This window comes from Oreochromis niloticus, linkage group LG13 (assembly GCF_001858045.2).
Source record: "Oreochromis niloticus isolate F11D_XX linkage group LG13, O_niloticus_UMD_NMBU, whole genome shotgun sequence".
Classification (NCBI taxonomy): domain Eukaryota; kingdom Metazoa; phylum Chordata; class Actinopteri; order Cichliformes; family Cichlidae; genus Oreochromis; species Oreochromis niloticus.
Window position 1 is genome coordinate 29,282,262 of NC_031978.2, and position 26,164 is coordinate 29,308,425.

General features: G+C 39.8%; 1 protein-coding gene across 9 annotated transcripts in view; it reads left to right on the forward strand.

Annotated features, from left to right (window-relative positions):
- The window catches only part of LOC100700931 (regulating synaptic membrane exocytosis protein 1), a 50,247-nt gene that overhangs the window by 18,377 nt on the left and 5,706 nt on the right, over positions 1–26,164 (forward strand). For 2 of the 9 annotated variants that reach the window (XM_019366957.2, XM_019366958.2), the window contains 23 exons: positions 527–573; positions 2,836–2,951; positions 3,045–3,175; positions 3,737–3,908; positions 4,097–4,244; positions 4,489–4,545; positions 7,426–7,591; positions 8,041–8,145; positions 8,612–8,671; positions 10,456–10,533; positions 12,413–12,502; positions 13,695–13,778; positions 15,369–15,425; positions 15,760–15,825; positions 19,582–19,691; positions 19,783–19,901; positions 21,765–21,925; positions 22,017–22,231; positions 23,054–23,086; positions 24,063–24,228; positions 24,686–24,798; positions 24,901–25,002; positions 25,142–25,281. In XM_019366957.2, coding sequence (XP_019222502.1) covers positions 527–573; positions 2,836–2,951; positions 3,045–3,175; positions 3,737–3,908; positions 4,097–4,244; positions 4,489–4,545; positions 7,426–7,591; positions 8,041–8,145; positions 8,612–8,671; positions 10,456–10,533; positions 12,413–12,502; positions 13,695–13,778; positions 15,369–15,425; positions 15,760–15,825; positions 19,582–19,691; positions 19,783–19,901; positions 21,765–21,925; positions 22,017–22,231; positions 23,054–23,086; positions 24,063–24,228; positions 24,686–24,798; positions 24,901–25,002; positions 25,142–25,281 — 2,536 coding nt within the window. The other 7 variants (XM_019366959.2, XM_019366960.2, XM_025897415.1 and 4 more) reach the window with 7 other exon arrangements.

Here is a 26,164-nt window from a genome sequence, read left to right on the forward strand (position 1 = left end):
TCATGTGTAAAACCATCACATACCTGGTGTGAATCCAAGATTAGCACACTTTAAATTTCAACTGAAAAAGAAAATTACACTGATAAGTGTTACACAGATTACCATTTCTTTTCCTTTACATTACATTGAGCTGGTGCAGTGGATTCTGGTGTTTCCCATGGGTTGTGGTGATGGATAAGAAAAGATGGCGGTGTGGATAGACGCTAATGAGCTAATGGTTTTCACCCATTATAATTTCCAGTTGTGATTGGTCGAACAGAACTGAGTGAGTCTGGGAAACACTGCAGTCACGGGAAGAGCTTTGCTCTACTCACATCTCCCTTTGCTTCTCCATTTTTTTAACCACATGATCCTTTAATCTCAACATCCAAATAACCTTTGTTTACAGTGCTGCTTTCTCCCTGCGTGGTAACTACTGTCTGAATATGCATGCACACCTGTGTGTCACTTTTACATCCAACATTCTTAGTCTGACTTCAGTGCTAGTACAACTGTGACTCATGTGCTTTTGCTGTTTCTCTTTCAGTGATATCCCAAGAATCCCCGACACGTCCCACCCTCCATTAGAATCTAGTAGGTATCTCCTCTGACATGTTGAGACAGCTCTGTATTTGTTTGCCACCTATGTATGTCGTATGTCTGTATATCTGGCTGATTTCATTTGTATGATATGAATTATAGCAAAAAATAAGTTTGTCGATGTACTAATATACTTTATGTTATGGATGTCATATTATGTCATATAAACTTACAGGAATAGTCCAAAATTTTGAAATATTTGCTTGCTTTCTAAGAATTAGGTTTTGTGTGAATGAGTCAAGAAAAACTGAAAGAACTACCTCAAATGTTTTTAAAAAACACTATTCAACTGTTCACAAAAATGTAAAAAACTAACATTTGTGGTTTTCATTAGTGGAAAAATTAATGAGCAAATTCACTTAATTAAAAAAGTCATAAATGTCCTTTCAATAGTGTAATGGTTTACAAATTTACCTGGCAACCAAAAGGTTATTGGTTTGATTCTAGCTGGAGACGTAGATCATTTTGGGGTTGTGTCAGGAAGACCATCCAGTGTAAAATTCTGCCAAATCAAAACATGCACAGCTGCCCACTGTGGTGACCCTTTGTGACGAATGGGCACCTGAAAGTAGCTTTTTATGCGTAAAAGTCATCATAATAATACTTTGAACTTACAGTACTGTCAGACAAATGTACCATAGGCACTGGTTAAAAAAATATCGCCTTCTGTATTTTAGTAGAGTTGTAAAGGTGAGGTATAAAGACTATTAGTTGCGTTGCCTTGCCATTTGTACACTATGTGCTTTTTTTCCCATCCTATTCTTTTCTAATTAATAGATAAATTATACTTTTTTAAATAGATGACATCCACCAGTGGTTCTGCCAGTTATTTCTGTTTTGGAATTGTTTAAATTAAGAGCTAATTTATTGGTGAAATTTTCCTGCCTCGTTTCTTATTCTAAATTAAACTGATTGCTTCCTGGTATTTATATTCTCATCTAACTCCCAGCAAGAAAGATAAATATTGGCCCTTAAAATGTTGAGTGGTTTCTTTAAAACAGACACTCATCTTAAACATAGCCAGAGTATCAAATAATGAGGTAAATGTATGTATAATTGATTGCAGAGCTCAGGATTCAGACTGCTTTACAGTTTTTTTCTATCTGTGGCTCTGCGAGACATCACTAAGGGCAGATAGTCCTAATATGATCATCTAAGCCAAACGGCTCTTGCTAAGACAAAGGATAATGAAGGGGTGCCCAGAAAGCCCAGTATGACATAAATAAGGATTTTTTTCAAATAATAAATCATGCAAAGGTATTCTAATAGACAGGGGTGCACATAAGTGGTCCGCAGGTGCGCATTCGCTGTCAAAATAAAAGACGCACACCAGATAAGAAGTTGCAACGCGCATTTGCGTACATATAAAAGGCACTGTTTTTGTCCGCTAGAGTGGGATTTTCACGGCATATTCTGCACCACATCTCTGTGCATTCATCATCTGTTTGAAGCCAGCTCACCTCCTGCAACCACTTTTCTGAGAATACGCGCTTCTTTTGCGGTTTGGACTCCTTCTGACATTTCTTTGGAGGTGGAGGAACACCAAAGTAATTGCTTAAAGGAGCTTCTTCGACATCTTTAAGAGTCCTAAACAAATGTCTGTCCTCCTCCAGAAAATCTTATGTACGCAAACGCGTGTTGCAACTTCTTATCTGGTGCGCGTCTTTTATTTTGACAGCGAATGCGCACCTGCGGACCACTTATGTGCGCCCCTCCTAATAGAGTCTAAGAATAAAAATCTCATGTTTGAAATGAGCATAATCGGTTCCCTTGAAACACGGGGAGATTGATGAGTACTAGATGTTTTCTGTTCCCTTTCTGAACATGTGGCTGATAATGTCCTCTAATATTGCATGGAGTGACTAATTAGACAACTCATTTTTTCCTGAAACTAACTGATGTCTGACATCTGTGATGAATGTTAGAGGAAGAAGATCGGTTTCCTTGTAGGCAGTTAGTTAGATGACATTTGATCATGTAATTGAATATAAGGCTTTTGTGACCCAAGTTACACTGAAGCCTGCTGGACTCTAACTAGGACAGAAGTGTGGTGATTTGTCATGCTGACAGGTTAGCTGACTTATACTTTAAACTGTTTCTGTGTGAACTTTTCTGAGGAGTTTGGAGTTTCTGTAACAAACGCACCTTTGGTTTTGGATTTGGAGCAGATTACATTTTCAGTCTGACTCCCTTCTGAAAGACAGCTGGCGTTTCCTGCTCGGGATTTCAAACATATTGCTTTCCCTGCCTTCATAGCAGGTTCCAGTTCTTTTGAGTCCCAGAAGATGGAGAGACCATCCTTAAATGTCCTGTCTCCCTCCAGTCCCGGGATGCTCCAAGATGCTCCGCAGTTAATGCCAGGGCGACTCTCAGTGAGTATGGGCACTTGAACTGTGGCGGACCTTTCAAGTTTGCCAAATGTGAAGACATGGCATCGAATTTGTTTTTGTTTGCTTCTTATCCAGTTGAAGCTGTGGTACGATAAAGTGGGTCACCAGCTCATAGTGAACGTGCTGCAGGCTGTGGAGCTTTCTCTTCGGCCTGATGGGCGGCCCAGGAGCCCCTATGTCAAAATGTACTTCCTCCCTGACCGCAGGTATGCCAACCCTGACACAGGCACTCTGAACAGTCACAATGCCTAGCCCTCATTTGGCATTAAAATTATGGCCATTTACAAAAGAGCTGCGAAAAACCCCCACAACCCTTGTGACACGAAGGCTAGGACACGGTTCTTTTATGCAAACTGCACAAATCATGCACCTGACTTTTAATGTAAAACATTGGAGTTTGGGGTCGAATATACTTATATAATACAATATGCACAAGTTTTTGATATTGAATGAGTATTGTTTAGTCCCTTAGACTCGGAAGAACAGTTTGGAAAAAGAACAAAAATTGCATGTTCTGATAGTATAGTCAGGGTTAGGGTGATCACAGATGATGACCTTGACCTCACATGGATAAAATACATCTTCAGTAATCATGTTATACAACACAATCAAAGAGGGGTTTTTTGGGAAAAGACACTGTGAGTTTAGCATCTCGTTTATATTTAAGGAAAGCAGTTCCATTCAGCTGAATAAGGCACAAATGGGACTAGAATCAAAATCAACATTCAACTGACTTTAAAGGCAAGAATCTGTGTTGTTTAACACAGCGACAAGAGCAAACGAAGGACAAAAACAGTGAAGAAGACCTGTGAGCCTAAGTGGAACCAGACATTTGTCTACAGTCACGTCCATCGCAGGGATTTCCGAAACCACATGCTGGAGCTGACCGTGTGGGACCAACCCAGGTCTCCAGAGGAGGACAGCATCTTTCTGGGAGAGGTAGCACACACATCCACATACACACATGCTGGGTATTCATATCTTGTGGGGACATCTAATTGACATAATGCTTTCCCTAGCCCCTTACCCTAACCCTAACCATCAAAAACGAATGCCTAACCCTAACCTTTAAACATCTAACTTCTTTATAAAGCACATATTTACTGCGTGGTTGATGACTTGAACAGGTCCTGGTGGAGCTAGAGACGGCCTTACTGGATGACAAGCCTCACTGGTATCCCCTCCAAACTCATGATGTCTCATCCATACCACTGCCCCAGCCCTCCCCATACCTGCCCCGACGACACATAGACGCCCCTGGCAAGAAATTGCAGCGTAAGTCTGTCAAGATCTCGTGTCGTGTGCAACATGACATGCATAAGCTATTTCATATATTTCTGCTTGTAAGTGTACGCATCCTGTCCATAAGCAAAGTTTAACATGCATGTCTATGTAAATGTCTGCTTTCACTCCATTTCCCTCATACTGCATTTGATGTGTGCATCCATATATATGTGTTTGTGGTGTGTGTACACATCTGTGGGTATCTTTGTGTGTGTGTGTGTCTATTACTGTTTAGGTTCTCAGCGTGTAACAGAGGCTGAATTTGATGAGGGTACAGCAGTAGTATCTAAAGGTGGGTTGGGACTGTTTCTTAGTTTTACTTGCAGGTTTTCTGCAGCTTGCACTTCTGTTCTTGGTGTTATTTGTAACTATAGCTTTTAAAAAATGAGAGCTGCTGAAGAGTGGTTACATTTAGACTTGGTTCGTAATCCAGAATTTAAGTTATTTGGTTAAAAAGTGATAACTTGAGATTTAAAATGACCCCAAAACTTCTTAGATTGCACCAGATGTTGTTGTTGTTGTTGTTTTTTTTTAAATTATCCATTAATAGGGACCGATTGTGGTCATTTCACAATAAGTCCAATGTGGATAGTAGGTGCAGTAGTACTTTAGTAGTGTACAAAGATAACTGCATATTTGTGTACTTTACCAAATCTGTCAGATTTACAATTTAAAATCATCTTCATTTATCTTATACTTGTATTTGGTACAGTCCCTCAGCCTATTTTATGTCTAAAATAAGTGGTTTTAGCTTCCAGTGCAAACCCTTAAAACCAGCTTACTGGCTGCTAAACAGAAAAATCACGTGGTGAGGTGAGTGGGGCTTTTTTGTGGGGCCTGTGTGCTTGAAAGGACCATACTGGAGATAACTATGATTCCCCTGAGAGGTCAAATGCAAGTTAAGAAAAAAAACCGCAGAGTAGTTGAACACAGGGGAAACAGAAAAAGAAAATGCTGCAAAAGCTTGCAAAAAAAATTCAAACAAAACAGAAGTGTTTTGTTTAAAAGATGCATGTGTGTACTGTGAGATCATCCACAGGTTTATAACATTCTGTTTTGAAGCCATGGGCTTAGCGTTTTTACCATCACCACACTGATTTCCAGAAAAAGTGTTGTGACAAGGAGGGGGTCTCAGTCATTGGCTAACGACAATCAGTCATTCACACGTCATTAGCCAATGACCATGCCCTGTATATTGTTCTATGGTGAAACAAAGTATGAACAAGAGTTACAAAATAAATCATATTTTTTTATTTATGACTAAAAATTATTTACTGAGCACATAAACTCATCAGGAAAGTGTTTAGTTAGAAGGCTGTTTTCCCACAGCCTTCTGTAGGAATAAAGTGTTTTTACAACCACAGTTGGCCTTGGTGTATTGGCCTTCAGAAGGCAGGCAAAGGCACATATTGCCTTTTTTATTCGAATCCGGAGGCTACATCCATTTTAAACTTGCAAGTAATGTAATTTAATAGGCTATTAGCAAAATTTTTAAAAATTATAAGTATTTTAACATAAGATTTTTAAGGTAACATGCTACTGGCATATAAGTAAATTGCATGTGGAATAAAGCTAAACTTACATTCTGTGAGGCTAGCAGACATGAACATAATTATAGAGAGGAATGCATCTAACAGGTTACTGACATTAAGTGAATCATCCATGTTGTGAGGGCTATGAGCATGAATTCTTGTGTTTTTTATACCCTCTCTGGGTATAAAAATGTAACTTAAACTAGCTAGGCCTGCAGTGTTTTGCTAAAACACAGATGCGTATGTTAAATTGTTGTTTTTATTTTATCTATATCAGTGTATATAGTGAGAATGCAAAAACTTCTGTACATAAACACCAAATGAATAAAAAATTACATATATTTCTTTCTTCTTGTTCATTGCAAGCTACATATTCATGTAATAAGACAAATCAATTAAAGGCAGTGTTAGCATCACTGTTTGATTAACAGGTATTTACAGACATGCATGACAACGCATTCCAGTGACCATAAAATGCCACCGAAATAAAAGGCTTTTTGCTAAATTTAATAACAGTCAACCTCATGTATACAGATTTATTCCAAAAGCTATACAGATGTAATCCTGGTACCCTACACGGTTTATTTAATAAGTTTCATCCAGACTGATTAATGCATCGAGGAAGAGTTAAGGAACAGACATACATACACTATGATCACTCTGGTGAGAATGTGTTGTGAGGGTAGCAGACATTAGCTTAGTTATAAACAAATGCTGTAAGGTAGCAGAAAATGAACATGAATTTAATTATCAATCAATCAATCAATCAATCAATCAAAGCTTTATTCGTCACATGCAGGTTGCCCTGCAGTGAAATGGGATCCCCCCGACCTTACACATACAACACAGACATTACATACATATCATATATGAGGTAGTAAGCCAGTATCATGAATTCCTTTGTATTTTTAGTGCTAATGGGTAGAAGGCTAATAGCATGTTGTAAGGGTAATAGACATTAGTTTAGTTCAGAACTTAGCAGGTGACTAGAATGAAATTAAATGTACATGGTATAAAAACAGCAGACTGTTAACAGATTTAGTCACAGATGTTATGATTTAATATGATTTTCTTTTTCTTTATAAGTGGAAACAGTTCAGAAGTTGATCATTTCTCTGTCTTGTAGGCAAATGATAAATGTAATTCGGCCTGACTGTAGCTAATGTATGGCTTTGGTATAAATTTTTGGCATGCAGATATGGTGGTGGATAAGGAACAATGCAGATTAAAAAAAGATACTGTAGAGAAATAAATTTCACTCTAATTCATCCTGGCTATATTGGCTATGTTCCACTACTGATCTTGACTAGCAGCCATATTTTAAAGCCATTAGCACATTTTTGCAACTTCAAGGCCCACGCATCTTCCCATGTATGCATAATGACAGTCATTGTATATCATTAATGTTTGCCAGGATCATATGGGAAACCTTAGAGTTAACAAACCCATTTTAGTAATATTATTCACTCAACGAGAGACTGTATATGGATTATATAGTACTACTTAATACCGTTCCTTTCTTATGAATTTAACAGACTGATAAAGTTTTTGTCAGTATTAAAGTATAGACTCTGAATTGCACTTACTTTGCTATGACCTTGTTTATGTATGTGTGCATGTGTGCTGCCATTTCTCCATAGCAGCAGATGGACGTGGCAGGGAGAGGCAGCGGGAGCCCACATCTACCCTGGAGGTGCCTGAGCAGCAGAGGACCCCCACCCATCACATACGTTCTCGTTCAGTCTCCCCTCATCGAGAGGAGCAGGGGCGCATCCGGTCGCGGCCACCCAATGTCCCCCCCCAGAGGTGAGGGTTGAGTAAGGCAGGATTTTACTCCCCCTTATTTTCCCAAATGGTTATATTTTAGCCATAAATTGTCTTGAACGCCACTGCCCTGGACTGATTGCTGAGTCCTGTGAAAGAGCTCTGTCGATTCATGTCTGACGATGATTACTTAAAAAAGACCGATATCGGCCTAGGATAGAGAGGATAGTGAATGCATGGAAGAGGCAAAACCAAGATTCAGGAAAAGCAGACAGGACATGAGCGTTTGTGGAAGCCAGCAAACTGAGTCCATCTACTAATGAAATGTCTGTCTGGCTCAGAACATGCAGTGCTGCCAGCTCTGCTTTTAGTGACTGAGCTAAATGAAGCCGAGCAGCAGTGTGCCGCAATACCACCTGACCACTAACCTCACAAGTCAGTCTCTCATTTATCCGTCCATCCATCCATTTATTTATTTACATTTCCTTCAGGAGCCTGGATGATGAGCTTTCTCACGGTCGCCGTTCTCGTTCTCCGTCCCGCTACTACGACGCTGGTAGAGGTCGCCATCAAGGGGAAGGGTATCTGGACGACAGGTGCGTGCCTGTGTTTGGTCACCACTTGTAGTGTAAATGTCATCAGAGTTGCTTTATGTTGTACGAGGCCCTAGTTTTTTGTGCAAATCCGCATCCGCTGAAAAAGTGTGCACAGAGTGTGAGTGCTTGTATCAGTGTTGCCAAGTCTAATTTTGTTTACTGGTCTCTATTTTTTTAGATTTAAATAGTTGCTGCTTTTTGTCTGTTTTTGTTTTGTTTCTTGAAAAGTGTTTGATGCCGTAGCTATCTGTTTGATCTGAGTTTCATGTTGCACGAGGTGACCTCAGACCGCAGTGTTTAGGTTGAAAGCTCTCGGTTGCAAAACTGAATTTCTGAATCTGTGTGACTGTGTGGAACCAGCCAAAGCTCTCTTTCCTGTTCACTCTCTTCTCCCCTCTGCTCTTCTGGGTTTTTTTTAACTGTTGTTGATTTCCTCATATGTCATCCATTCCCATGGTTACCACAGTGAGGTCTTCACGATCCACCAATCAATGCGAGGCAAAAGTGCTGAGTGCCTGCACACCAGGTAAACTGGCCAATCGTGACATGTTTACATGTTGGTTGTGGATGAGGTGTGTTTTTGTCAGATTGTCTCTAATTGCAGTCTGTCGCTCAAGACTGTTTGGGAAAAGATTTAAGAGTGAAACAAATATGCCTCTGAAATCAAGGTAAAAAAAATCCTGTGTAATGTAAACTGTATACAGAAAAAGAAATGTGAACAAATCCCATGCAAACTTTGACTTCCCAGCATTACAAAAGAGAACTGAGTTATATCAGACCTTACACAGACACATTAGTTGGTTTTAATCCGTTCATTAAATGTATTAACTGTAAGAAAAACACAATGTGTCATCTCTAAATAACGAGACTAAAAGGAGGCCAGTGAGCTGAAATCCTGTGGTAATCGAGCTGTACTGCTGCCTCAGATCCACAAGAGGACACTACAGGACCATGCTTGGTTTCAGACTTTACTGCTTTTCAAGAATCAGTCCAACAGTACAGTTTGCAGGGACTAGACTTAAAACTAAATGTTGCTCAGTGTTCACCTGCTTTCATACATCTAAATGATGAATATGCACCAATTCTGTCTCTGACTGAAACAATTTAGGGCACTTTTTGCATGATGCTCCAATATCTTTATTTAGTCTGAAGGCTTTTGGGTCATTCCATGGAAACTGTACTGGTCCTCCTGTTTCTGGTCAAAGCCAAACAATGAATTTTATGTTTCATAGCATATTTTAAAACCTGCAATAATGCAAGATTTGAAAGCTCAGAAACTCGTCAAATATCTTTTTTATTAATACACTCGTTTGTCAGTTAGTTAGCTTGGCCCAGTCACAGGAATACAGCCAACACTATAGCCTGAGACGAGGTAGAATCAATAGGATAGAAAAATTCAAAATAATGTGTCTGAATTTCTCTATGTGGTCAAAGTTAACACCAGTATGCACACATATACACATATACAGTGCTGTTTGTAAACCTATGTAAACCTGCATGGCTCTACGTGAAAAATTTAAATGAATTCAAAACATGAATAATATTATTTCATCCAAAAATACTTCTTTTTCACACTTGATTGCTACATTTCTCATTAAGAGACAAGTGTTGGTGCTGCTTAAACAAAATACAAAATAGTTATTACATATATTACATGAGACACAGGAGACATTTTTGGATTTAGTGTGTTTGGTCACTGGAAACTATATTTCTGGGGTTTTGTTTTTCCCTTTAAATGTTAGGAACCCAAACGTGACAGTTTTCATGTAATGACTCTTACTGATTATTATTTATATTTTTAAGTTCACGTGTAGTGTAATGACTCTCACATTGCCATTTGAGCACACAGCCAAAGAGGTAAGTTACACTATATATACCTTTGTTAGAGGTATATACAACCGTAGCTGTGTTAGTGTCTAAACCTAGGACACTTTTTGTACTTTTTATACACACAGAAGTGTTTGAGGGAAGGAGGGTGTAAAGTGTTAAGTTTGTCTGTAGAGAAGAGATCTGGCTGCTGCTGACTGTACGCTCTTAATGCAGAGATAATGTGCTTACTTATGCTTTAACACCCTAAAATCTTAGCCAGTGATTTTTGCAATGACCACAATATCTAGAAACATGTTGATAAATAAATCTAATTAATTAACAAATCAAAAATCAATGAAATCACTGGATAAGATGCCACTTCTTTCCCCCTTTGTATCTTTCTGTTGTCCATGCACACCTATACACTTTTTTTCTGCTCTTCCTCCTTTTCCTTCCTGCTTCCTTTCCTGCTTGTGTCTGCTGCATGCATGCTAACATCAGGAGACCTACTAGGCACAATAACACACTGCCACCTAAGATGCCACTTTTGTTCAGCGGTTTCCACAAACAGGCAAATAGGTAAGTCTTCAGTTACGAGTTCAATATGGTTCAAATGGAGAAAGTGTCCAAATCTGAAGGGACTTTCCCTGTGTCATATTCCTATTCTCATGCTGCTTTTAGAAAACTTGTATTTTACCAAGGTAGATCATAGACTGTATGTAAAAGACTGACCTGCCCAGAGTTGTCACCTGTTGTTGGTGAATCCTCAAGCTGAACATTTTGCGTTTTGTTTTTTAAATAAATAAAGTTATCCCTCTAAGGGGGACCGTAATAAAAAAAAAAGCCCAATAAATATTAATTGCATTATATAGTACTTCAGATGTTTATTTGAGCCCATAAGGTTTTCAGAAGGATCTTTACTTGAATGTGTTTGCTCATTTCCCCATATGTTTCTTTTCAAAAGGACATCAGGTGTCTCCCCCTGCTGGCCATTTAAAAGAATGCAGTATCTCTTATCAGCACACAATACCAAAGGGGCAACAGCACAGGGAACAATTTGCTCGTCACCTGCAGCTTTGTTGCAGACATTTAATCGCTTGAGGACAATCCAGGCTTTAGTTGCCTTAGTAACGCTATATTGTATTTAATATGCACTCACATTCCAGCCAACAGCATCCTTCTTGGTATTTCATACAATCACTTGCCTTGAAGTTGAGAAAGTTCAAGCATATCAGTCCTTGTTGCTTCCTGCATGGATGTCTTCTTCAGGAGCATCCACAAAAGTTATTACATGAGTACATTCTATTATTCATCTTTTTGTTTTCATAGATTCATTTGGCTCACATTCTGAAATTGATTCACCATCAACAGCTTTTATTGTAAATGACCTCTTGCAGAACTCACACTTTAGCGATCACTGATCTAATGCAGTTTTTGGATAACTGGATAAACAACCAGAAGAGCTTCAGTATAATGTTATGTAGCATAACATTCATGGTCATTAAGGCGTTAATAAAAGTTTCTATCATTTTACTGTTTATTAACAGCAGTTATTAAAGGGTTTCTGCAGAACCTTTACTTGTGTGAACTTGATTACAAAAAATGGTGCCTACTTTTTGTCTGCTGTCATAACTTGAGCACTCCTAGCCAAGAGCGACAGAGAACAAGTATGACTGTGAGATTGAAAAAAGACAACAAACTAATCGACTCAGATGACATTTTCATTGTCAGAAATGTTCTTTGAGGTGCTATTAGATGTTGCTCTTGCTCTTCGCGCTCCATTTGAAGCATACTGAAGCCATCAGACAATTTGTAGTACCAGTGTCAACTTATATTGGATTGGTTAACGGTTCAGTCCTTCCATCACAGCAGGGGCTTCTGATTAGTTTCCAACCTGTTTTCTTTCATTTCTTTAGTTTCGTTAACAAATGCTTCCACTTTTTGAAATTTCCATTTCATCAGTAGCTCCACACTGCTTGCATATTAAATAAGTAACTCTGTAGTGAGACTGAAAATGGTCATGGCGACATGCCGCTCCACCACACATCTGTGGTCTAATGATGAGGTGACACATCGGTAAGGCACACACACACATTGATGATGGCTGATGGTTAACATGGATTTTTAAGTGTTCTGCGTTGGGAAAAGTGCAGAGATCGATCAGTCTAGTTTTGGCAGTAACAGCTAGAAGACACATTTTCCTCCATACTCCATCTCCATGTCAACCATTACAATGTACAGACACTCCCATCCTGACACCAGCTGGGTCAGTCATGGTTTAATTTCTTAGAACAACATTATGATTTGGGAAATCTAACCAGACTTTCTTTTAAAAGACTTTTTCTGTTTGTCCATTGTTTTTCTCTTTGTGTCTGTTTTTGTCCTCCCACCCTGTCTCCTCTCCATCTCCTCCTCCTCTTCCTCCATTGGATGGCATGTTGTGCTGTGGTGCCTCTAGTGATCTGCAGCCTTCTCTGGACAGGGTTAGGAGCGCTAGTGCCAACTGTCTGGCTCCAAACAATCATGCCCCCTCACCAGAGACTGAAAGGTACCAGCCTCTGTACCCAACCCCCTTCCTGTAGTCCTCCTGCACTTCAGCTTTCCCTGGTCTTTGTAGTTCCTTCACCTCTGAATGATCCTACACTAGCCTGATATCCTCCTCACCCCACCTACACCACTATTATGCACCACTCTACTATTCCAGCAAATCCCCTTTGTTACCTCTGTCCTCAAGGTTGTGCATGAAGGTGTTGTGATTTTCGCTCATTTCAACAGTCTCATTGGCAAGCAGCATTCTGAGTATTCGGGTCAGTTTAAAGACAACTCCATAACCAGCTATCAGACAAAGGAATCAGTTTACCTTACTTGTACCTTACAGTTTTTGATTTGTCACTTCCTTGAAATTATTCCCAACATTAGACGGTCGAAAGGATGTACTACGAAGCAAGATCAGTTGGTTAGCAAAAATAAGTGTAAATGATGCAGTTTTACTAATTCTAAGAGACACGATAAGTAAACCTCTTGAGCCCATAGACTGTATATAAGTTATGGACGTAGTCACTGTGATGTCACCTGTTGGTTAGTGAAATCCCTTTGTAAAACCTCAGGCGAAGCATTAATCAAAGGTAGACCCACCCTGCAAGCAAAGATAAAAAAAGCCTGGTTCTTCTGAACTTGCTTCGTAGTAGACCGTCTTTTCAGTTAGTTTTGTCTTTTTAATGCTTAATACAAAAGTCCTGTTGGCATTTGACCATTTACTTCAGAGTCACTGTGTTGTTCATGTTGTTCCTTCTGGTTGTAAAGTGATAACATAACTGCACTGTAAACAATGGGATTCACATATACGTGTATCACTTTTTAATGCAGAAACAAATGCCCAAACAATGATCTTTGCTGTCCATGAAAATGAGAAGAAAAGCTAAAGCTAAAAGAAAAATATAGACTTGCGTTTAAGTGTCTAGAAACACAACACAAAATAAAGCTAATGTGGAATGTGAAAATGGGGAAACATTTGCTAACAAATTTGCCATATTCAGTTTATAAGGTGATAGCGTGCTAATATTGTGTTTACAGCCTGTTCTGTTACTCCCAGGTAGTCAAAATGTACCCATAGCAATGGCAAGCAAAAACAACTTTTTATTGTGTGCTTTCCTGACACTGGAAAAGCATGAATCTCTTGAATTTTTAATGACTTGCTAATTTGGTCCTATGGGTGATGTATTTTGTATGTGTACGCATAGAAAATCTTTGTCCCATTCCCTGCCCCGAAGACGTCCGGCAAGTCCAAGGATTCTTATTCAACATGCTTCCCCTGAAGATGACAGGTACCCTTTTGTGGACCATTCTCACCCAATTGCTTCTTGTTGGAGCTTGACTTGTGCCTTAAAATCTCACGCCATTATGACCTAAACACAAAAGTTTGCCGAGTTTCTTTCTTTTTCTTTTCTTTTCCTTTCTTTCTTTCTTTCTTTCTTTTTTTTTTTTTACAGTAGTTTTAGTAAGAAACACATTTTTGTCAAACCCTATTGGGTTGAGGCAAATGCCAAGCTCTTTTTGCCAGATTGTTATATTTCTATGAAGGACTAGTAGTGATTTTACAATTTAACCTTTTCAACTTTCCAACTCTTCAGCTCTCCACAATTCAAGTTTGGCAAGTGACTTTATCTTGTATCATATAAAACAAGTGTAATTAAACTAATTTTAGTGTAAAATATAGCGCAAACTAGCCTAAACTCAGTACATGGGGTAATAACTAGCCTGACTTTGTCCTAATTATACAATAAATAACAAATGCCAACTGATTAGTGAGCTTTAGAGGTGTGGGTGGATAAGGTTTAGATCCTTAGTAAAGGGGAAGTCTGGACATGACTTTATCTACTTCCAAAATTAAAAACAGGAAAAAGTTTAAAAGATTTCAAAACATTGGCAACACTTGTAGCATGTAGTACAACTTTATTGCTAGAGCAATAGGTTTTGGCTTTCAAATTTCATGAGGTCATCATAAATCAATTACAAAGGATATTTTAGGTAACATTTATGAAAATATATCACCAGCAGTAATACTTTGGTTGGACTTTGCCAGACTAGCTTTTTCGTTAATCTAAGACTGTATGCAAGGCTACGCTAAAACCTTCTAGTTGTAGTTGCACATCAACCAGACAAGAATATACACAAGAAATATAGGTTTATTGCTATTGACTTACCTTTTACTTTGACTACATTTCTATTTGGACAAATACAAGATAAAATCACAATCTATTATCACTTTTGGCAATTTAGCCTTTCTGCTGCAAACTTTAGTAATAGATGAGCTGATCACAGTGAATACGATCTACAAAGTAGAACTTGTCCCAATGAAAAAAATGTCCTCTAGGCATATACAAGTTTGATTTTTTTGTTTAACTTTGTCACTCACATTGTGTAAAGGGTTATTTGTGTGGCTTTTAGTGTGTGGGTTGTGTTTTTCTGGCTTGCCCTTTGATGCAAAGAGTGGTAGCAGCAGTTTTTGGTCGTGATTGTTGTTGCTGTATCTTTGTTTAGTTGACTTTCTGTTCTTTGTGATTTTTAGTATCAGGTTTGTGCTCGTTTGAAGTTAAGGTAGTTTGTACTGGCTCTGGTGTGAAATCCTGCCCAAATGCATTTGCTTCCCACAGTCTCTCCGAGTTACATTTTTGTTTTAGGAATTTGCATCCGCAGCTTCTGTGTGCTTTCCTTCTCCTCTTAGTCTTTGAGAAGTCTCTTTTTGAAGGCGTATTGCTCATTAGTGGTATAAAATTCATGCAATCCACAATTCACATCATAAGTGTGATCGTGTGTGTGTGTGTGTGTGTGTGTGTGTCTGTGTGGGTGTGTTTGTGTTTGTGCGTGGGGCGGTGCATGGATCATCCTTGTCATCTTCATGTCCGTGAATGGAGAATATGGATGCTACTTCCGTCTCAAGAGAGTTTAATTCACCTCAGTACAAAGAAGAGGTACACACACATTTATGAACACAAACACGCACGCACGCACACACACACACACACACACACACACCCACACAGGCACACTTACAGATGAAGCATGACTGTATAACACCCCTTATTCCTATCATCATCATACCATCCATCACAGGATTCCTCCTATTTCCTGTTTTACAGATCATAAACTTATAAGGCCAGTGACTGCTCCAGACAGAGTCAGGCCCTTCTAAATTGAAATGATTTATCCACCATCATGCTCTCTTCCATCCCCTCATTCACCCATCCATCCATCTTTTTTTGTTCTGTGGTGTATTGTCCTCTTTACTCATCCACCATTCTCCAGGAAGCCTCGGACCCTGGAAACACCTGAAAGTCACACTCTTGGCAGGAAGCTCTTTGACAGTGGCAGGTAAGGCGTGTGCTGCACGCTCAGCATATTTCAGGTGGCTTGTTTACACACAAAGCTTGTTAGATGCATTCACCAGCTGGCAAAAAGCTGTGTTTTAGTACTTGGAAGCAGATAGTAGTTGTGAAAGTTATAAATAAGTCCAAGTATTTTTTGAGGCCCTTAATGCTTAGCCACAGTTAGACACAACCACTGTGAAATCTAGCATGGATTTCTAAAATTTCAAAGTCATAATGCTAGCACCTTGGCTGCTACTGTGTTTCGCTGCTAGAGCCAGAAGGTGGCACATTTGCATCATATATATCTGCTAATTAGAGCTAAGTAAGCAGACTAATAAAGTAGCATTAATGGATTGTACCAGACAGCAGGTGATATTATTTGTCATATAATTATACTAAAAATATCCCAAAAAGCACCAATAGCACAAACAAGATGAAGAGAACCAGGTCACTGACACAAATGACACTAGTCCGATTGAGTAAAGTTGCCTGTATCAGCATTTTAATATGAGAGTCTGTGGAGATTGTAGGACATGCAAGGAACCATTGCAGGAACAGCAGTTTTGACAGTTTGATTTTCAGTTCAAGGGGTTGCCACTGTCTAATTTCAAGCACAAGCTAATTAGTGAGTTTAATTTCAGTTATCACTTAGGGTCCTTTTTCATTGGCTGTTTCTGTCTTGTCGTAGTCAGAAAGAGCCTGTAAGTGCACATTGATTTCAGTGGAGATGAATGTATCTGCTGATCTGCAGTGACAGTGTAGTACATCATCGTGCAATAAATGATAGAGATATGGAGCATAGTGTCAGTACATGTTTCCCAAGGGCTCCATGTGGTCCTTGTAGATATTCTGATACAAATGTTATGTGTCACACCAGGAATTTATGTTGCTGGTTTTACCACATATGTTTTGCAGGGCTTTATTTTTTAGACAGTGCTACACAAGTGTTAGATTCTTCCACTGCATGTATACCATAGAGATGTCCCTTTGTTTAGGCTACTAAAGACTTTCAGTTAAGTAGTAGGAAAAATCTTTGTGTTTTTTATATGATGAATAATTGCTACTATTAGCATCTCCAAAGTGAAAGTGCTAAAATGCTTATAAAAAAGGAAATTAGGTTTTGTGTTTAATATTTTCTTAAAAATAGGAGCTGCTGATAATACATGATAATGTGTAAAAATGCCAGTTATTAACACTGAGTAGAGTACCCAGGGGTCAGGGCTTCATTAGGCACATGGAAATATGCACTGAATCAAAGCCTTAATTGCACACCCAGCTAAACATATTTAAAAAATAATGTAAACACTTTTTCATTATAAGAACATCTGCGTTATACATTACCCTCTGTAATGTTTATATAGACACCAACATTAAAACCACCCTGTAAAATTTTATGACACCTTGGGAGAGATCTGTAGGGACATGGAGTCTGCCCCTACAGTTTTTCTGTTGCACTGGGATGCTGGCATCAAATCCTTTGGTTTGCTTCTTTATTACTTCCTGTTGATGCTTTGCCAGATTTGTCAGAGGTCTCTTCCTGTTAAAAGGGAGTTCTTTCTTCTCATAATCAACAATCAAGTGCTTTCTCATAGAGGGTTGTCTCATCATTGGGGTGCTCTAATATAAATGTTATAGGATGTTCACCTTACAATATAAAGCGTAATGAGATGGCTGCGGTTGTAAACTGTAACACCTGAAATCAGTGTGTTACTTGTTTTGCCTGGTTTTAATGTTGGGACTGAATCTGAAATTGCTGTTGTCTTCCATCAAGATCCATTAATATATTTTGGTCCAGCTGGTCCAGTGTGCAGTCTACTACCATAAAGCTGACATATGCTGGTTAGCGCTATCTGAGGGACATGCAATCATTTGCGACTTCAGACTGCGAACACATAAGCATAAAACTATTAATAGTCCTCATTGTGTTTGGAGACATGGTTAAGAGTGTATAAATTGCTTTCGTGCCAAACGTTTTCATGCTTTTCTCATGAAGTTTGTATTGTTAAAATGTTAATTAAATTTAAACTAATGTTACTCATAAGAAAACGACTCTGCTTAGGTTTGCCTTCATTTAACATTATTTCTTGTATATTTTATGTATTCTTCCTTTCCCCGCATTTTTCCCATTCGTCAACCCCATTTCTGTCCCTGCATGCTGCTTCTTACACACTGTATTGCTGAGGCTCTGGGATTTTATGGCTCTCGTGTGTATGTACACCAGAAACAAGTCCACCTCCATTTAAATGGGCTCCAGGGGAACGAAAGCCCCACTGTGTCCCCTTGGTAAGGGGATTCCCCTTAAATCAGCCTTCCTCTAACTCATTTAACCAGAGGCAGAGTCTTGTTTGCTCACTGTAGAGACTCGTGGAGAGGAAAGACACAGGGCTGCTGCTGCATCCTTCTGTCAGCATTTGTATGTGTGTTTGGTGAAATGTCTTTGCCGCATCTCATCGGATGCTGCTGCTGTTTGTGTAGTTGTTGTATATGTGTTGTGTGGACTCTGCAGTCATTGTTTGTATGTGTAATTTCTGAGTGGATGTGGAAATTTGTGGTAAGTGTTCATATTTCAACATTTTAATACTCAGACAATGAATAAGCTTCATTTAACAGTAATTTTATCAATGACCAGGAATATATCTGCTCATGGGTGAGCTAAGGGTGCCTCTGATTGACAAACCCGGTAGAGGTGCGTATTGTATTGATACCAACGCTGGTATTGGTATCAGAACGATACTTTGTTTCTAACCTCTAAATTCAGCATATAGCCCAATAAATTGTGTTAAATGTGTTCAATCATTCCATTTACATACCAGGTCTCCTAAAATCCAAGTTATAAAACTTAAAAACCTGAAGGTGTCAAGAAGACTTGACACTAGGATGAAACCATAGACTCATCAAGAAAATGTTTAGATTGAGTGAAAAGGCGGCCAATCCAATTGTCAAAAGAGACTTTTACTCAGCCAGACTTTTTCGCAATCAGAGATGTCGCCCCCTGCTGGCCATTAGAAATAATGCTGGTTTATAGGCACTTGTACATTTGTGTCACTTCCCAGATCCAAAAGCTGCAAACCACTTCTTTGCAGTCTATAATTCAAATAAAATGACAAAATGTCATGAATAACCCTTGTTCTTAGTGGTCCAGTGGAAAGGAGCTTTGAAGATTTCTAGTAGGAGAGGGAATATGTGTTATGTGAGAATGGATGTGTCGAATGGATGGATGTGTACAGTCATTGTGGGATTTGTGCTTGAAGGCTTTCACTTTCTCAGTGCGTTGTTTCACTGTTTAAATCTTGATTTGCTTCTCTTACTGGCAACAGAGTCCCTCACTGTGAACCCCAAACAAGCCTCACTTTGCTTCACTCTGTGAATATGATGTTTGATCGAAATGTTGCTGCTGCTGTCTTGTTTCCAACATCGATGTTCCTCCTATAGCTTCTGTCGTCATGTCTTTGTTTTGCAACCTTATGTTAAGTGATACTCGCCTAACGTCAAGAAATGTGAAATTGCAGCAGGTTCATCCGGTGTTGAGTACTTGTCAACATTTTGTTCACTGTATGAATGGGATGACGTGAAGACATGTCAAATTCCACCAGCGAATGGCACTCTCGACTGCAAACGTGATGACTTTAATATCGTTTTCCCTTCTTCCCATACTCACACTTTTCATCCTTCCTTTGTATTCACACTTCTTCTCTCCACCATGTCTCCCCTTCCCCTCTCCCTTCTGTTTTCTGCTTTCCGTCATGTTGTTTTGTGTTAGGGGACACCTCCAAAGTGGTGGGTCTCTTTCCTCCTCGGTGACGTCCTCGTCAACTCGCAGAGTGAGGCAACTCCCACAGCTTCCCCCCAAGAGCAGCACTGTAGAACAAGGTACAAATAAAGGTTGATCCACATAGGGTTCACTTTTGTGCAGTGTCCGATTAAGTACTAGTTTATCAAGTTTCTTTTCTTCACCATGCAGCCCTGGTAGCAGAGGAGCGTGTCCGTCAGCTCCAGATGAGGGTTCATTCCAATCGGGTCTCAGCTCCAGCCACCTCCAGCCAACAGGACCTGGACCGAGCGCTCAAGAATAAACGAGAGGTAGCCTGACCGTTCGCTTTAAAACAAGCTCGTCTGGAGAGTGGAGGAGGACAATAAAGGTTCCAGCCAGACAGAAAGAATGAACCATAATGCTGCTCAAGTGCATCGCAGCGAATTACATTGACTGTCTGAGAAAGTAATAAATTACAGTACGGTAATGGTGAAGACCACTCCATAAAATGAATCATTTCCAAATGGGCAGCCACTCAAGACCTGAGTTAACGCTTGGAATCTTGAAATGTATAATCCATACCAGCTGCTTTCTCTATTTTTTTTCCCTTAGAAAAGATAGTTTAATATTGATATTGTGACATTTAAAAATATGTATATGCCAGTAGTTTAACTTCGTCTTTTTGCCTGTGTGATGCATTACAGAAGGCTAATCAGAAAATAAAGGCTGTTTTAATATAGCAGACAAAACAAACACAACATTTAGGTGGAAGGTGATTAGAGCTTGGATGCATCTAAGCATCTAAAAACATTAGCAGCAGCTGGAGTTCCCAGTGTACAGTAGCCTCGTCCCACCTAACAACTCAGATTTCTGGTTGCCCTGCAATTTGTCATCCTCCTATATGGCAATGCATGAGTGTCTGGCTGCTTAATGAAGTAAATGTTCAGGTGGAAAGTTGGAAGCAGATTACTTCCTCATTGACTGCAACCACTAACAGACAAACTCTGTCACTGTACAGGCTTGCATGGACTTTAAAAAGATTTAAAAGAGGGGCATGGCTAAGGTGATGTCACCCACTGATCCCAAGTAGCACATCTGACTGGTAAACCAAGGGAGACATATGGTAGCAACCAGTAGGTTTGTGCTGCTTGATCCTCCCTTTTCACTCTAATGAGTACTATGATTTACAAAACAACCAGCTTAAAACTAGTGATTGAGACCATAAACATGTCAGGAAAGAGTTTCCTGAGGCCATGAAAAATGGAGTGAAATGTGTTCTTTCCCTTTAGCTGTCCATACAAGAAGACTTCTTTATGAAAACCTCAGAGTTGCCCTCTCCTGGTCATTAGAAAGATTGCAGTTATTCCTCTTCAAACTCACTTTTCAGACCAAAAGATGCATCATGATGCACAGTCTATATGGAAAACAACTTTTAGTTTAGCAGTTAACATATTATGGTGAATGGCTGAGGTACTTTAATGCACATGCAACTATCTGTAGCAACTCACTTTAATATTTTCTTTAATCCTTCTAAGATGACTGTGCTATTATTGATCCGTTTACTAGCTGGCAGTCAAGAGCTCTCACCACTTTCAGTGTTATAAAGCGTGCGTGTGAGCTGTAGCCAAAGAGCAGCAGTTTTATTTTTCCTGGTAATTGATTAAGACAATAGATATGGTTCAAGTTTTAGATTTTTAATAGCTTGTACGCCAAATGTAATGTTGTAAAATCCCTTTCTGTAACTAACAGCAATTTTCTATCAACCAGCGTGTAGTGCTATCAGCAAATGCACCAATCAGGATGCAGCAGCAGAGTGCTAGCATTTTATAGTGAAAGTAGGCTTCCATATAAGGACATAGATAAGTGTTCGTGTTGTTTTATATTAAATTTATTCATATTGATTGAGTTTGTCAAAACTAAAATAAATGTCAGTTTTGTTTTGGGGGTTTTTCCCAGAAGAAAGTGTAAAAATTGACAAGTGTAAATAATTATTTAAATTTAGCTTCATTCATTTAGTCATTGAGGATGATTGCAGGTGATTACAATCCATCTATTGCTTGTGTATTGTTACAGCTTTAAACCTGGAGCATGTGATTGGTGTCGAGTCACCATGGCAATGGCTTGACAATTACTTGCTTCATTTTCACAGCAGTTTTCTAAAATATCTGTTTTATGATGTGTGGTTCATGCAGCTCTATAAGGACCAGAGGAGGAGTAGTGAAAATGTTTCCCATAAGTCCTCAGACAGTGATGTCAGCGACGTCTCAGCCATCTCTCGAACCAGCAGTGCCTCTCGCATCAGTAGCACCAGCTACATGTCCATCCAGTCAGAGAGACCCCGGGGACGCTTCAGGTACACACACACACACACACACACACTCTCATTTAAACGTTTTGAAATAGGGTATCACAACATGTGTAATCATTTATAATGTCACCATCAGCCGAGCCATGCGCGCATCGGGTCGCCACATGATGAAGAGCACCAGCATCAGTGGCGAGATCTACGGCATGGAGCACGCTGACGGCAGCCAGTCAGACACGGCACTTGGGAGCCTGGGGAGCGGGATCAAGAAGCGGCGCTCGAGCCTGAGCCAGCGTGTTGTCGCCATCCTGCCGTCCAGAAGGAGTCGAAGTACCTCGCAGCTCAGCCAGACAGGTCAGACAACAGACTGACCAAGTGTCCAAGAAAAACGACGTGGAAAGATTTGTCCAAAAGGAAAAGCTTTTGAATGTTGTTTTTTTTTTCTGTCTTTCTGTGTTGTGAGTCTGTTAACTTTCAAAAATGACCAAAATACATCTCCACATTACAAAAATGAACTCTGAAAGAATGTTAAATAACAGTTTTCACTTAAAAATTCAATTTTACTCAAGAACTCATCAAGAAAAGTTAACTTACTAATAGGCTACCTTTTTGCAGAATTTTGCTAAATATTTCACCCCCAGACGACAGCGGTGTACTGGTGGGTGTACTGGAAGGTTTTTTGGTTTTCTTAACTTTTTGCCGTGCCCCAGCTTTCCTCGAGAGGCTTTGTCTTTCCCCAGGCATTACTGTAAACGAGAACAGACTCTTAATAATGGACCTGGTTACAATGACAATGACTTACAATGAATTGCTGCACCATCTTTTGGTGCACATTGCACAAAAGTATGGCTTAGCCCTAGTTTAATTTTAGTTGATATCGCTTCAATACACAATTCAAGGACTTTAGGGACACATTTATAACATTTATAACATTTTAAACTGAACTCGATTCCTTAATCCGATGCTTCTTTATCTACACAAAGCAAGCTGGATTTCATAAGTAGTAATTTGATTTTAAAGGGTTTAAATAGTGTGCAAGCACACATATATAAATACAGTGTGGTCACTAAATCCTGAAGAATAAGTTTAAAAATATGTACAAGTTTACCAGTGTAACCAGTGTGCTGATGTTGCTGTTGTTTACTGGCTTTGTTGTTGTTATGTGTGTTATTTCAGAGGCGGCGGGTAAGGCGGCGGACAGACAGAAAGGTAAAGCAAAAGGCAGGAAGTCAGAGACTGTAGGATACAACAAGGAGGAAGGTTAACTGTGTAATAATAGTAATTGATTTGTAATTGCCCCACACAGAATAGTAAATACAGGATCATTAACAGAGCGTGACACCACATTGTACACTAGGAGGAGCATTAGTCCTTAAGTACTTTGTATAGCAGCAGTTAGATGTAACATCACATTCACGTCCCACTTTCACAGACCCAGGCAGAACAGGGCAAAGTCAGGCACAGAAAGCATAAGGAGAAGTGGTTCAGTTAGGAAGGATGAATGTTCCCAGCACTCCGTAAGCCGTTCCTGAACCCTGTTTCTGGCACGCTTCCTTACTCCACCCTCTTGTTTCACCATTATGCTTAAAGGCTGGTTCGGTCGTGGAAGAAGCCTGACTCAGTGAATTCAGAGTGTTCTCATGAGCTGAGAATTCAATATTTGTCTTTGAATTTTAGATTTAAAATTAAAGTGGGTCTGAAAGAACTTTGTGTTTATGATAAAAACAAATGAACAAACAGCAGGCTTTTGAAAATGACTGAACTCTTCCTTTTTGATGCACACACTGTATTATTTCCTCAACCCTCTGAGTTTTGCCTTTCCATCCCTGCTAAACGTTTGAGGTGTGAGTCAGATTTAGTCAGATTTTCCTGCAGTGACCTCATCACCTAAGTACCATTAATTTTCTTTTTTTACAATTCCCAAATAAAAGTGTTGTCTAAAGATTTGCATAGATTTGTCTGTCATACAGTAGTGTATTACTGAAATGCTGGTGAGGTCACCGCGGGATGTTATTTTGCATGGGAAGGCCTGCAAAGAGAGACATCTCAGGCTATAGTTATCATGTTGAATTTTTGCAACAAAAAAAAGAGAAATCCATCAGAGACGCCTGATTACTAGGACCTAGGGTTGAATGGCACATCCAAAGACCAGTGGCTAAAGCTCGTTTTCCTGTGTTTGCAACAGAAGCGTCAGCAGGTAAGAAGGTGGGTAAGGCCGGCAGCAGCAGCATCCAGAGGAGTGTGGAGACGGGTATGGCGGTGGAGTATCCACGAGGAGGGTCAGCCATGAACCGACAGGCGAGCAGAGAGTCGACCGACGGCAGCATGAACAGCTACAGCTCTGAGGGGAAGTACGTACATGCTGAAAATATTGCCAAAACACAGGGCAACACACAGAGGGCACTGTCAGTGTTCCTCTGATGTATTTATATGTTTCCTGTGTCTGCACTGCAGGAATTGGGGGCTATCAAACCTCTAAGAGCTCAATTTTGGGGGTCTTTTTTTCATTTAAACTCCAACAAACATACTAGTTCTCTGAATAATGATTAAATTGATCGTTAACCCTCTTAGGTCTGAGTTGTCATCAGTGAATACTCTGCGACTACTACTTACTTGTAGCACTCTTAGCAATCAGAATAGATCATTTTTGTTTTGTTATTTTGGCTGCAGGGAACACAGAAAGTTATCTTTCTAAACAACAAACACAAAATGCTGTTAACAATTTTTGGAAAAGGTTTTTACTGATTCTCTAAAAACTGATGGAGTCAAAAACTGAGGACAGGTTTCATTTGTGTTTGTGTATGTCAGTTTGATCTTCTCAGGGATGCGTTTGGGTGCTGACAGTCAGTTCAGCGACTTCTTGGATGGATTAGGCCCCGGTCAGCTAGTGGGCAGACAAACGCTGGCGACACCAGCTATGGGTTAGTCACAGCTTCATCAGCTCTGCTGCTCCCTTGAGAAAGATAGATTTTGTGTGTTGCACAGTATTCTCTGAAATGGTCTGTTTGTAAAAACCTCCACAGGTGATGTTCAGATTGGTTTGATGGACAAGAAAGGCCAGCTGGAGGTGGAGGTGATCAGGGCACGAGGCCTTACCCCCAAACCAGGCTCTAAATCCCTCCCAGGTAACACACTTTCATACAAAACTAATTCCTTGTAGCACTTACAGTTAAATTAAGGTGGATGCAACCTAAAGCAACCTTCCTACTGTCCCTGATTTTTCCCATAAAACTTATTTTTACCCTTTCCTCACTACTCTCTCAGCTCCCTATGTAAAAGTGTACCTGCTGGATAATGGAACATGTAAAGCCAAAAAGAAAACTAAGATTGCACGAAAGACCCTGGAGCCGCTCTACCAGCAGCACCTGCTCTTCGATGAGAGTCCCCAGGGCAAGGTGCTTCAGGTAATGATCACATTTTTTCATGAATCACTTTTTTATGGGAAAACTCGTTGAAAGAAGAAGCTCTAGTTAAAAATGTATCAATAGTGAAAGGTCAGAGTGTTATTGGGGACATTACAGTGAAACTGCCATAGACTCTATATTCAATTCAATTCAATTTTATTTATATAGCGCCAAATCACAACAAAAGTCGCCTCAAGGCGCTTTATATTGTACAGTAGATCGCACAATAATAAATACAGAGAAAAACCCAACAATCATATGACCCCCTATGAGCAAGCACTTTGGCGACAGTGGGAAGGAAAAACTCCCTTTTAACAGGAAGAAACCTCCGGCAGAACCAGGCTCAGGGAGGGGCGGGGCCATCTGCTGCGACCGGTTGGGGTGAGAGAAGGAAAACAGGATGAAAGACATGCTGTGGAAGAGAGACAGAGGTTAATAACAGATATGATTCAATGCAGAGAGGTCTATTAACACATTCTGAGTTATAAAGGTGACTGGGAAGGAAAAACTCAATGCATCATGGGAATCCCCGGCAGCCTACGTCTATTGCAGCATAACTAAGGGAGGATTCAGGGTCACCTGGTCCAGCCCTAACTATATGCTTTAGCAAAACGGAAAGTTTGAAGCCTAATCTTGAAAGTAGAGATAGTGTCTGTCTCCCGAATCCAAACTGGAAGCTGGTTCCACAGAAGAGGGGCCTGAAAACTGAAGGCTCTCCCTCCCATTCTACTTTTAAATACTCTAGGGACAACAAGTAAGCCTGCAGTGCGAGAGCGAAGTGCTCTAATAGGGTGATATGGTACTACAAGGTCATTAAGATAAGATGGGGCCTGATTATTTAAGACCTTGTATGTGAGGAGCAGGATTTTGAATTCTGGATTTA